The sequence below is a fragment of the Petaurus breviceps genome, unplaced genomic scaffold (assembly GCF_028583685.1).
Source record: "Petaurus breviceps papuanus isolate PSGF00001 unplaced genomic scaffold, PetGlider_PUasm1.0 140, whole genome shotgun sequence".
Taxonomy (NCBI): Eukaryota; Metazoa; Chordata; class Mammalia; order Diprotodontia; family Petauridae; genus Petaurus; species Petaurus breviceps.
In genome coordinates, this window is record NW_027185698.1 from 15,558,829 (window position 1) to 15,572,790 (window position 13,962).

The 13,962-nt window shown below is 35.8% G+C and overlaps 1 protein-coding gene across 10 annotated transcripts in view; it reads right to left on the reverse strand.

The window, feature by feature from the left end:
* RBPJ (recombination signal binding protein for immunoglobulin kappa J region) overlaps positions 1-13,962 on the reverse strand; it is a 460,166-nt gene that overhangs the window by 43,480 nt on the left and 402,724 nt on the right. For 9 of the 10 annotated variants that reach the window (XM_069068895.1, XM_069068878.1, XM_069068839.1 and 6 more), the window contains one exon: positions 3,859-3,897. The exons of the other annotated variant lie outside the window; for it this stretch is intronic. In XM_069068895.1, the coding sequence (XP_068924996.1) occupies positions 3,859-3,897 (39 nt within the window). The remainder of the gene's footprint in view (positions 1-3,858; positions 3,898-13,962) is intronic. 10 annotated transcript variants of the gene reach the window in all.

Sequence of the window (13,962 nt, forward strand, 5' to 3'; positions counted from 1 at the left end):
CAGCTAGTTAAGTGTCTGAGGCCAGATTTGAATTCACAAAGACAAATCTTCCAGATTCCAAACCCAGTGTTCTATCCACTGCACCACCTAGCTACTCTGTTAGGGCAGGGGTGAACAGTATTAAATGTTGTCTGAGATTAAGGAGGATGAGGACTGACAAAAGCCAATAGATGTAGTAATCTGTACGTATGAAAACCACAATGCAAAGGGCTGAAAGCTGAATGGGTGGTAAGGAAGGGGATGCACTAGTAGAGATTCTAATTCTGTCTCGAACTAGTGTAATGAAGCTGTAAGACAGCAGATAGACTGCTAAAGGAAAGGCTCAAAACAAGGAAGAGTAACTCTGCTGTGATATAAGCAATATCTTCCTAGATTATTTCTCACATACAATGGCTACTGACATCATTTTCTGAAAGTGCCATTGGTTAGGATCTGAAATTGTTTTTAAAAAAATTCTGGTTGATCTGAGGTACCACATTTCAACCAGTCAGATTGGCTAACGTGACAAAACAGCAAAATGATAAATGCTGGAGAAGATGTGGGAAAATTGGAACACTAATACATTATTGATGAAGCTGTGAACTGATCCAACCATCCTGGAGAGCAATTTGGAACTATGCCCAAAGGGCTATAAAAATGTGCATACCCTTTAACCCAGCAATACCACTTCTAGGGCTATATTCCAAAGAGATCATATACAAGTGGGAAAAGGACCTGTATGTACAAAAATATTTATAGCAGCTCTTTTTGTGGTGGCAAAGAACTGGAAATCAAAGGAATGCCCATCAACTGGGGAATGGCTAAACAAGTTGTGGTATATGAATGTAATGGAATACTATTGTGCTATAAGAAATTATGAACAGGTGGACTTCATAAGAACAGGGAGAGATTTATATAAACTGATGCTGAATGAGAGGAGTAGAACCAGAAGAACATTGTACACAACCACAGGCACATCGTATCTGTGATGACTGACTTTGATAGACTGGGCTCATCTCAGTAATGCAAGGTTATATAAGACAACTCCAAAGGACTCATGATGAAAAAGGCTATCCACATCCAGAGAAAGATTTATGGAGTCTGAATGCAGATTGAAGCAAACTACTTGCTCTCTATTTTGTTTTGTTCCTTTTTTCTCATAGTTCATTCCATTGGTTATAGACCTTCTTTACAACTTGACTAATGTTTAATGTGAAGGTATTTGTAGAACCTGTATCAGATCACATGATGCCATGGGGGGGAAGGGGGAGGAGAGGGAAAGAGAGAAAATTTGGAACTCAAAAGCTTATGGAACTGAATGTTGTCAACTAAAAGTAAATAAATAAATTAAGTTTAAAACAACAACAAAATTCTGGTTGATCTTTAGGCTGTCAACTTATATTCTATAATACATTCCAGTTACTGACAATTAAAAAATTGGTAGCAAACCTGAACAACAGAAAATAAGTAGTTTATGAAGAAAGGAGGTAAAACAACAGGTACAACAGTATTTAATTAGGACATACTATCAATATAACTAAGAACTGTTGACCAAGTAACAGGCCCAGAATTAGAATTTTGAGGAAAATGTGCCTGATAATTGGAAATGGCCAATATACACAGGAGACCCTTCAGCCTATGTACACTGTTCTTCTACCACTGCACATTCTTATTATTACCCTGGCTTGCCACTTGCACATTTACATTTTGTCAATCCCTCTAACTTCTAATGTTAACCCGGTAATATTAAAGCAACAGAGTCTACATATCTAAGCCATAGTGAAAATATGAATGAATAATTTACTGACTGTATTCCTCTCCTACTCCAAACCAGCAGCAGTATGAAGAATGCAGAATTTAGGGTTGAAGGACATGGGTTCAAATCTTCTCTCTGCTGCTTAAGGTCTCTATAACCCTGAGTAAATCACTTAACCTTTATGAGCCTCAGTTTCCTGGTTGGTAAAGTGAGCCAGCTGTAATAGATCATTTGATCTCTAAGGTCCCTTCCAGCTCCAAATCCTAGCATTGAAAGCACGAGTTCTCAACCTGAGGTTTGTGAATTAAAAAAAAAAAAACTATTTCAATGACTAGTTTCCTGTGTAATTTTATGAATCTAAAAAACAGTATTCTGAAAAGAGGTCCATAGATTTCCCCAGACTGCTCAAAGTGCCAGTGACAAAAAATAAAGAAATAAAAATTTTTAAAATGAAAATCTCCTGCTGTAACAGCACAAGGTCAACTCAACTGGACACTGTTGCTTTTATTCTTACTCATTAAAAAAAATTTTGTTAACAAGAAAGAAAAAAGGATTTCACTAAATAGTGTATCATCAGGTTGAAGTTTTTATTCACAGTTGAAAACACAGTAAAACATAATATCCTTTTATAACAAAAAAAATCCATATAGCAGATACTTCTAAGTCTCCACTAATATTCTTATTTCATGTAATATTAAACTCTACAAAATTCCTAGCATAGCAAAAATTAAGGATCTTTCCTACAGATTGCTAAAAGAGAATTTGACTTGTACATTATTAGTTATAGAACTTCTTCATCTGACAGTAGTCAGTGGAATTGCATTATGTGCAAATCCTGCTGCAATAGCTAACGACTTTCAGACTGAGGCAGCTGAAGTAGTGGTCAAAGAATTTAACTGTGGTTAACACACTCTTTAAGCACTCTTCCTTTTACTGTCAGTAAAGAAGCTACTGCTGAAACCAAAAAATGGAGCATCCAGAAGCAAAGTAATTAATGAGTGAAAAAAGAAATAACAAATCCTCCTGTTAACATAGGGGAAAAGATGAATAAAGTAAGGAGTGAAGGAGAAAATATTTGGGTAAAGACTGAATTCATTCTGGATGAATGCTATTCATAAGTTTTTTCAGTTTTAGTTTTGGGCAAATAAAACACTGAATTTACACAAATTATGCCACTACAAAGTTCTAAGTATGTAATTTTTTTTTTTTAAAGCAATCGGGGTTAAGTAACTTGCTCAAGGTTACACGGCCAGTTATTTCTGGGTGTGGTGCTGAGTACCTGAGCCCAGATTTGATCCAGGTCATCCAGACACTGGAGCCGGTGCTCTTACTCACTGAGCCACCTGGTCGCCCCTAAGCAATTGGGGTTAAGTAACTTGCTCAAGGTTACACGGCCAGGTGTTTCTGGGTGGGTGCTAAGTGTCTGAGCCCGGGATTCGATCTCCAGGTCTTCTCAACACTGGAGCCGGTGCTCTTACTCTCTGTGCTATCTGGCCGCCCCTAAGTATGTAATTGTTAAGAATATTTTTATCCCAATGATATATTATAATGCCAACATTACTGGAATATATTCTACAACACAGTCAATATAACAAAAAAGTAGCTCCAAACTAAACTACATTACAATTACTGATTTCACTGAAGACACTGGAGCCTGAGTAGCAAAATGAGAAGGGTCCCCAAAGTGGTAGGAAAACATGATTACTCTAAGTTGATGGTTCAAAAGTACTACTTCATCTCGCCAAAATGGCCTATCTACTATACCATATTATATTATAGCCTAAAAGGACATTTGATATCTCTAATTTAACTGAAAGAATAAGGAAAATGTATTCAATAGCCAAAATAGCACTGGTCCTGAAGTCAGAGAAAAAGGGCTTTTTAAAATTTTTAAATAAAATACTCTGAGTGTGTCAATAACATGAGAGCACATCAAACAGTATGGCATTTGTACAGAGGCATAAAATGGGAAAAACACTAGACTTAAGAGTCTCAGGACTTGGTTCTAAGCTGAAGAATGGATATTTACTGGATCTGTGACTTTGGGCAGGTCACATCATCTTTTTATGCATTAGTTTTCTTGTCCTAAGGATATATTTTTATTTAAGGAGTAGAATTCTTACCTAGTGAGTCGTTTAGGTTGAGGACGTTCACCAAATTTCCTACGAAAAAAGGTAAAAAAATTTTAAAATTTGTAGAATACATTTCACAGTAAAACTGTTATTCTCCTTCCGCTTTTACTAAATTTTCAGATATAGTAAAAGCCTTTCTATGACATATACTATTTTTGAAGTCTGTTACAAATATTCTGGAACACAATGAAAAAATGCAGAGTAGTAAATAAATGCCTGAACTCAGAGTAAAAATGACACACAATTCTGAATACTTTTAAACAAAATATCCTTAAGTATATTTTCCCCCAGGATCACAGAACCATAGTTTTAGAGTTGGAGAGGAACCTCAGAGGTCATCTAGCCAAAAACACTCATTTTACAGATGAGGAAATTGAAGGGATAATATAATGGAACCCAGATCCTCTGACTCCAAACTCAGACCACTTTACCAATGTGCCATACTGCTACTTTGCATTAAAGTTAAGGCAAGGAGCAACTAGGTGGCGCAGTCAATAGAGCACTGGTTCTGGAGTCTGGAGGTCCTGAGTTCAAATCCGACCTCAGACACTTAACACTTACCAGCCCTGTGACCTTGGGCAAGTCACTTAACCCCAACTGCCCCCTCCAAAAAGCAAAAATAAATAAAATTAAAATAAATTTTAAAAAAGTTAAGGCAAGTATTCAACAAAATCATAAATACAGTAAAAACTCATGGAGGCCAATTTAATTCTACTATATCCCCAAGGATTCTATTAATGTAAACAGGGATTTTCAACAACCTAAGAGTTCAAATAAGTTCGAAGATATAGGGCAGAGCCCAGGACTGCCCTAGAGACAATTCAAATTCTTGAATTATTCCTTGAACCCATTTAATCAATATCATTTACCCAATGGTATCTGCCCCAATATCATACTTCAGATGGATCTAATATGATTCCAATTTCTAGTTTCACAATCTAGTACAACCAGAGATGAAAACAAAAACTCAGTCTAAAATCTAAGGGAAATAATCATCAGTCTAAAAGAAATCAACTTCCAGAACAAAATAATTTTATATACAAAATATAAATATTACAAACACTGGAATGGGGTTGGGGTTATAGAGAGCACAGCATCAGCAAAGCTACCCAAACAGGAAAACACAGTGTTCATTTCTACAGTCTACTTATTTTATGCCTCACAGAATCCTGTTCTTTCAAAGTTCAGATTAGTCATTACCTCCTTAATGAAGCCTTCCTTGAATCCCCCATTTGTTAGTGCCCTCTCCTACTTCAACCTCTGTTTTATTTATATGAGTACATGTTCAAGTCTCCATAGTGGCATTTCCCTCTAGCAGAATTGTAAGATCCATGAGGTCAGGGTCTGTTTGGTTTGTGTTTAGGACATAATTCTTCACACAGGAATTCATTAAATTTCAAGAAATCCATTTTGACTAAAACATAAAGTCAATGATGGTGAATAGTAGGAAGTATGGCTGGAAAAGTTGGTTGGGATTTATCCTACAGGCAATGAGCGAGAAGGCAGCAAAGGTTTTGAACAGATGTTATAAAACAGAAGAGTAACATGAAGTTATAAGCAAAGACAGAAGAAGAATGTGGAAGTAGGAGAATAATTCAATAGTTAGGACTACTGGCCTAAACTATGATGTTTCCAAGGAATACATAAAAAGATACTTTATAAATGACAGAACCTCATGAAAACTTGGATATTTTCAGCAGAGGAAGAAGGGAAAGACAAGAAAAATAATATATAACTGACAGAACCTGATGAATGACTGAATTTGAGAAGGAGAATAAAATATGAAGGCAATTTTGAGACCCAGATGGGCAAGAAGTTGATCAGGTAAAGTTTCATGGTAAAGCTAACATTTGACTAATTCTGGAAGGAAAAAATGTCAAAAGGCAGAAACTGGAAGGGTGGGCACAAGGGTATTCCAGGTACAGGGAGGAAATCATCAAAACAGAGCTTCAGGAAGATATAAGTGATCCAGTTTGGCTCACATATTAAGAGTTAAGTCAAGTTAACAAGCATTTATTAAGCACCTACTATGTTAAGTGTTAAGTACTAGGGTTACAAAGAAAGGCAAAAATAGTTCCTGCCCTTGAAGAGCTAACATTTAAAGGGGAGAGATAACATGCAGATAACTATGTACCAATAAAATATACAGAGGATAAATTGGAAATAATCTCAGCAGGAATGCACTAGTGATAAGGAAGACAGGGCAAAGGCTTCTTGAAGGTGAGATGGTAGCTGAAATGTGAAAAAAGTAAGGAGGCAGAGGTGAGGAAAGAAGAAATTCCAAATATAGAGAACAGCTTGTAAAAATGCCCAGAATCAGGAGATGGAGTGTCTTGTTTGAAACCAATAAGGAGGCCAGTAACACTGAATTGTGGAAGGGGGTAAAGTGCAAGAAGACTGGAAAGATAGAAAAGGACCAAGTTATGAACAGCTTAAAAGTCAAAGAGAGGATCTTGTATTTGATCCTCAAAGTAATAAGGAACTACTGGAATTTAGTGACTAAGTATGTGACATTGTCAGACTTGAGCTTTAAAAAGATCTCTCTGACAGATGAGTGAAAAATGGACTGGCATGAAGAGAGACTTAAAGTAAGGAGAGTAGTAAGAAAGCTCCTGAAATAACGCAGGTAGTAAGGTGAAAAGAGGACCACACCAAAGTGATGGCAGTGTCAGAGGAGAGAAGGGGCTATTTACTAGAGATCTTGTAGAATTGCTGGGACTTGGCAATGGACTGGATGAGGGTAGAAACAGGGCAGTGAGAAGTAAAGGATGCCTCCTAGGTTGCCAGCCTGAATGGCTGAGAAGATGAATTCAATTTTGGATATGTTGAGTTTAAGATGTTTATGATTCATCCAATTCAAGATGTCCAACAGGTAGTCGGAAAGGAGAAACTGGAGGTCAAGAGAGACCTTAGGGTTGACAAATAGATCGAAGAATCATCTGTATAGATTTGATAATTCAATCTATGGGAGAAGATGAGATCACCAAGCAAAACAGCATAGAAGGAAAAAAGAAAGTCCAGGACTGAGATATTTAGGGAACATCTACAGAAAGTGAGCTTAGCCTCAATGAACATCCTGCAAAAGGAGATTAAAGAGTGGTTAGACAGGTAGGAGAAAGATCAGGTACCAATGAATTAAGGCTAGAAAGGTAGATTGATGTGAGATTGTGGAAGGCCTCACATATGCCCGGGAGTCTGGGGTTTTATTTTGTAGGCAATGGTAAGTCCCTGAAGATTTCTGAGCAGTGGAATATCTTGATCAGAGCTACGTATTAGAAAGATTAATCTTGAAGCTTTGTGTTAAGCAAAATAGAAAAGGTCAGAGATGACAGGTGAGAAAGTCTATAAAGAAAGGTACTATAAAAAGACAGGGAGAAGTAGGGAAGACCTAGGATATAAAGCCCTTTCCTCACAAAATCTGTCTTCTGGGCTGGGTCTGACGATGTAGGTCCAGGAACCTGATAGTCTGAAATGAAATGAAAAACTCATAGCTCATTCAACAATTAACAATGTTCCCAAACTTATATTATATATAAGTATTATTATACCAATTTACAGATGAGGAAACTGAAGCTCAGAGAGGCTAACTGGCTTACTCTTGGACAAACAGAAGTGTAAGAGCTGAAAAGGCAGGATCTAGCAATTTTTTCACTAGATCACATCACTTCCTAGAACAGTAAGGGCAGAGATGGAAGAATTATGGACTTGGAATCCACAGGATTTAGGGATACTGTATTTATGGGACAGAATCAAAGATGATTTCAAAGTTACAAAGTTTAAAGGACTGGGGATATCCATGACTGTGATAGGCAAGAAGAAAGAAAAACAAGTTGAAGGGAAAGAAAATGAGCTCAGTTCAAAGTTCCAGACAAGTCTGAAACTTGATCAGTACTGAAGATTTAGACATAAGAGTGTTCTATATAGAGGACAAATGAAACCATGGCGGCATATGAGATAACCAAGGGAGACAGGATAAAGAGAAAGGGGAAGGCTAACAGTAGCACCTTGGGAAATGTCTATATTAAGGGTATAGGATAAAGAAGGTTTGTAAGGACAGAGAGAGAATGATCATAGGGATAGAAGATTCAGGATGGTATGGTGTTAAAGAAGCCAAGAGGGGGAGCTTATGAGAAAGATGGATGATTTACAATGTCAAATGCTACAGAGAGGTGAAAGAAGATGAGAATACTACCCTTTTTCTCTCATATTAAACCTCTTCTTCACTTTCACAGTAAAGTCTCTTGAAAGGCAGCAGGAGTACTGGAATTGGAGTCAGGTAAAACCTGGGTTCAAATCTTGTACCTGACATTTCCCAGCTAGATGACTTTGGGCAATGGTCGGCCTCAATAAACTTTAGCCTCAGTTTCTTCATATGTAAAATGGAGATATAACTTGCAATGTTTATTTCATGGAGCTGTTGTAAGGGACAAATGAAATAATGTATGCGAAGTATTTCACAAACCTTTAAACACTAATTAAATGTCAACTATTAGCGCATGTTCTACTGGTTCATCCCAACTTCATCACATGCTTTTGGCCACATCACTGTTTTCATTAATTATTACACCAGAATGTCTTGGCTATTGTCTTTTTGCTGTTCCCCACCCATAAATACGTACGTACGTATGTATGTACGTATGTATGTATGTATGTATGTATGTGTGTATCTATATATTTATTTATTTATCTTTGAGTACTTACTTCTCTGATTGATCTTGTTCAGGGGCTGCAGAAAACAGGTGAAGAACCAGCCAAGCAGGCTGATTTACTCCATTACATATTTATGGACTATAATCCCAGCTGGGACCCTTGCTGCTATTAAAATTTTTTCTATTCCATCTTTTATGATTTTCAAACCACTTCTATTTTTTTTTATCAGTGGAAGAACTGACCTCTTAATATACCGAGAAGACTGAGATCAAATTAACATCTTCTTTCTCAGTTCTCTTCCATCATATAAAACTTCTCCTTTTCTTTAGTCTCTCTCCTCCTTCCCTCTAGTCATTCTCTTTACTTCCTCTTTGAATTCTACTCCCTTTTACCTAATCCAGCACCTTACTTCAGCAGTCATCTGTTTATGAACTTACCTTCAACCTTTCTCCCAGTTCCATCCCATCTGCTTACAATTATATTCAACCTTCCCTTCATCCACCTAACCAATTCAGCTACCGATCTAATTCTTTTCTCTGCTAAACTTTTTGAAAAAGTCACTTCTCATTCCTTTCTCAATCTCTTGCAAAAAAGGCTTCCACCCCTGACACTACTGAACTACTTCACAAAAGCCACAGTCACATGACAATCTTCATCCTTCTTCACCTTTAACTTCTGACATTGCAAAACAACTCCTTTTACAAGATAATCTCACTTCTCTGGACTTTAGGGACAAATGTAATTCAAATTCTCCTACTTCTGCGATAGCTTCTTTATTGGCTTTTCAGCTTATTCCCAACCCCTCAATCTAAGTGTGTATTCTAATGGTTATCCTGAGACTTGTCTTTTCTCTCTACACTTTCCCTTTGGCAAGTGATGCCAAAGTGTGTGCTGCCACAGCTTCAACTATCATCCCTGCAGAAAACTCTTATATTTCCATCTCCAGTGCTGTGATCTCTTCTAACCTATACAATTCTAACAGGACATTTCTACGCAGATATGTTAACAATACCTCAAACTTAACACATTCCAAAATGGAACAGCTTCTCTTTCTTCCAAAACCTAACCTGATTTCATTATTTCTTTTCTATAGGCTACCATTTATCCTCTCTCCAATACTTCAAACTTCTGGATTATCTTTGATATTACTCTTTCCCTCATCTCTGATACCTAATTAGTTACCAAATTCCTACTGATACTAACTCCTAAGTGTCTCCCAAACGCAATCCTTGCTCCCTATTATGATAGCAACAATTGTAGTGGAGTTTCTTCTTTTCAGTTGCCAAGACCATCTTGATAATTTAACAAGTTATTTAAACAAGTTTTAAAGATCCATCTTTAATCAGTCAAGAATTTATCAAGCTTTTACAACATGCCGTGTACCACGCTACATTCTAGGAGTACAAAGAAAGGCAAAAACACAGTCCCAAACCTCTAAGAATTTACATGTTAATGAGGGAGAGAACATGAAAAAAAAAACTATGTAAGTACCAGATATATACACAGTAAATGAAAAATAATTTCAAATGGAAGGAGAGGAGAAGAGAAAGATGACTAGGAAAGTCCTCCAGCAGAAGGTGATATTTGAAACGAGTCTTAAATGGGAAGAGGAGAACATGCAGGGAGAAAAATAATGAATTTGTTTTGAACATGTTGAGTGTGAGATGGCTAGGGGACACCTGGTTTGAGATGTTCAAGAGGCAGTTGGTGAAGCAGTAAGAGTCCAGGAAAAAGGTTAAGGCTGGATAAAAAAGTTAAGCTGGGAATCATCTGCACAGAGATAACTGAACCCAGAGAGATATGATGAGATTAACTGGCTCCTTTCCTTCTGAGCCCTGAGAGACATCTACAATTAATGAGTATGACCTGGAAGAAGATCCAGCAAAGCAGAATGATAAGAAGCTGTGAGACAGGTAGGAAGAGAACAAAGAAAGGGCATGGTCAAAGAAAACTTGAGAGGAGGGACAGGGGTGACCAGTAACGTCCAAGGCTACAAAGGCAATTAAAAGATCACTGGTAACTTTGCTAATATCAGTTTCAGTTTAATGCTGGGATGAAAACTGAATTATAGAGGATTAAGAATTTGTCAGAATAACCTTTTTTGTGTATGTGTGTACATAAATCTGGTCATGTCATTCCTTTCCTGATGAATCATAAACGACTACTGGCTACGAGTAAAATTCAAATTCCTTTGTCTGGTATTCAAATCCCCCTCTAACACTGCATCAACCTACCTTACCGCCTTTTGCAAAAGCAGTACAATCAAACTGGCCTATTTTTTGTCCTGTGTCTTTGTTCACACTCTTCTCCATGGTTGGAATATAATCTCTTCTCATCACATCAAGCCCAATTCAAATGCTGACTTGCTCCAATAAAATCTTTTCTACCCCACTTCCCACCACTCTACTTTACCTGTTAATGACTTTTGTAGGAAGTTAAAGTCCTACTCTTGTTTTGAGATTTTCTATAGAATGTTATCCTTTTACTAGACTTCAAGCTCCACGAAGGCAGGGAACCATGTATTAACTAATACTTAGTATAAAAGCTCTGCATAGCAAGCACTTCACAAGCATTTGTTGAATGAATAAATTAATGTTTGTTAAATGAATGAAGGCTGAGAAAAAGCCACTGGATTTGGCAATTTTGATATTCCATCTCGGTCATTAACTATCTATAGTTAAGGGTTTTCTTTTCTCTGGGTTCAATTTCTTTATCAGCAAAATGAAGGGGTCTGTTAAGATCAATATTAAAAAACAAACCAACAAACAAAAAACTAATTTACTATATTTCAGTCAAATTAAATGTTTCCTCTTTAGTGGATGGCTACTAAAAGAATGACAGCAGGGAACAGGGATTGTTACCATAATAAAAAGCAAGGCGGCTTAAAATATCTACAGAGCATACTGTTGAATGCCAGCACAGCAAGGCAGCAATCATTTCAAAAGAAACCAATCAAAGTTTCATTTCTTTGAACATGTAAGAACTATGTTTAAAAAAAAAAAATAGCAAATTGGGGGCGGCTAGGTGGCGCAGTGAGTAGAGCGCCGGCCCTGGAGTCAGGAGGACCTGAGTTCGGATCTGGCCTCAGACACTTCACACACACACACACACACACACACACACACACACACACACACACTAGCTGTGTGACCTTGGGCAAGTTACTTAACCCCAATTGCCCTCCAAAAAAAAAAAGGGAAAAAAATAGCATACTGAACAAAAAAAGAACAGGAAGATTTTTAGAACTCTGGTTACTTATATATGTACTTAATAAATGTAATATATTTTAAAATCTGCACTTCATTTAAACTGATTTACATGAAGCTTGTCAGAAATAATTTTCTTAAAAAGTATACTTTGAATGGGAATTCTTAGTCATACTATCTACTCTATGTTTATGTATCTTACAGACGTTAAAAAAATTTCAATCAACTGACCTTTTATTAAAACATGAATTTACTTAAAATTTTATGGTTTGGTATTAGAAGATTCATAAAAATGTTATACCAAATCAGATGTTATCTAGAAAAAGTAAATCATCACCTGTCAGAATTATTCGGGGATTGATAAAACTTTACAGATTATTCATACTCTTTGCTTCTATTTTACTTAGGGAGGAGTTATTATAGTACACATTTTTATCCTAATTTGCCAATCTGCTTTAAATGATATCATTCTTGTTGATAGGTCTATGTGAAAACTGAATCAAAACTGTAATCAACCAACTTTAGATTATACTGTGAAATGTGTTTCACAAACAGATATAATTAGTAGTTTTAAAATATATGTACATCTTAAAATGCAATAGGAGAGACTACCACATGAAGAAATATTATTGTAAATCCTGTGTAAAAGCAAAGAATCACAATATAGTTGATAAATGGTCTTCTCCACAAATATATATGTCCTAGTACATTTAAAATATTTTAAAATTTAAATCTGTTTTCTTTTTTAAAAAAAGGTAAAACTTCATATTTTAACATAATTTTTTAAAAATTAATTTGTGGCTGGAAATATTCCAATACATTTTCCATCTTATTCAATATTAGGCAATAGAGATTTCAGTTGACTTATAAATACACTAATTCAATTAGGTGCCTAAAAATTACCTTCATTTTTCTGGTCTAAGACATTTAAATATCACTACAACTCAGAAATAAATTAAGATTCTATAGAAAGCTACATACTTGGAATACAAATGCCATCGTCTAATTGTAAACTAGCCTATATATTTAGTTCATGTTCTTAAGAAACAAAAACCTCAATTTCATCATACAGTTAAGGTACTATGATGTATATTAAAACTGAATCTCACTATAGCTAGGGAAAGCTGAAATTATTGCAATTATTTACCAAACCTTAAAGAAAGGTATTCCAAAACCTATAGCATTCTGTCTATATTAGTTCTTCTTACCTGTAAATGGCATTGAGACAGTAATATATTGTACAATCCATTACTCTCTGGCGCAACCTACTAAAGTAGCCTTCATATGCAATAGAAAGAGCACAATGGATTTATGTAAGATCCTATGCTCAGGACATTATTCATTTTAACCCTGCTGAAGAAGCTGTACACAGAGAACAAGTACTTCCTCTTAACTTCTGGTGAAGGTGCAATATTGTTTCCCCCACACTACATGCATTTACACCTACGTTCACCAACCTGTTAAGGAAGTATGTATAACCACAAATGTATTAAGGTCAAACAAGAATAAAGTTATCAAAACAACACCATCTAAACACTTTTCTGACTAAAAATACTCTGGGTGAAAAAAAAAAATCAAACAAGGAAAAAAAACCCCAATTACTAGAAAAAGGCTAAAATATCTATTAAACATTTAAGCAAAGTAATTCTGATTTAACTGGTAATAAATTCCTAATAAAAACTTTGGGACAGATAGCCTGAATTCTTCAGTCATGTCTATTAGAAATTAAAATATAAAATCTCGCTCAGCATTTGGGGGAGAAGAAAAGGGTATTAAAAATTGTCTCAGTCCAAACTTTTTTTTTTAATGAAACTTATCAAAATGGAGACTTATCTAGTCACTGCCAGACAAGTTTATAAATAAAGTTCAAGTGTTAGAAAGGGTTGGTTGGTTTTTTAAAAGTTTATGAGACTTTGTTTTTTCTTTTTAAAACTGAGTAATTTTCCTCTAAATTCAAATAAGAGATCCACTACCAAGATGGTTATAACCTTGGCCAGAGAGTAAAAAAGTTTTATAAAAGTACAAATGATACACAGTATAATTTTTTTTAATAAATTAATTCTAATTCCATAAACATCTTTCTCCTCGATATGCCAACTACTATATTCTAAGAAAAAAATTTCAGTAAAGAATGAACAAATGATTTTACTTTTCAAGTCACTAGTATCTGTTTTTTGGACAATTTACTCCATGGCATCTACCTATCATAACAAACTTAAAAAATACAATTTGGGGGCAG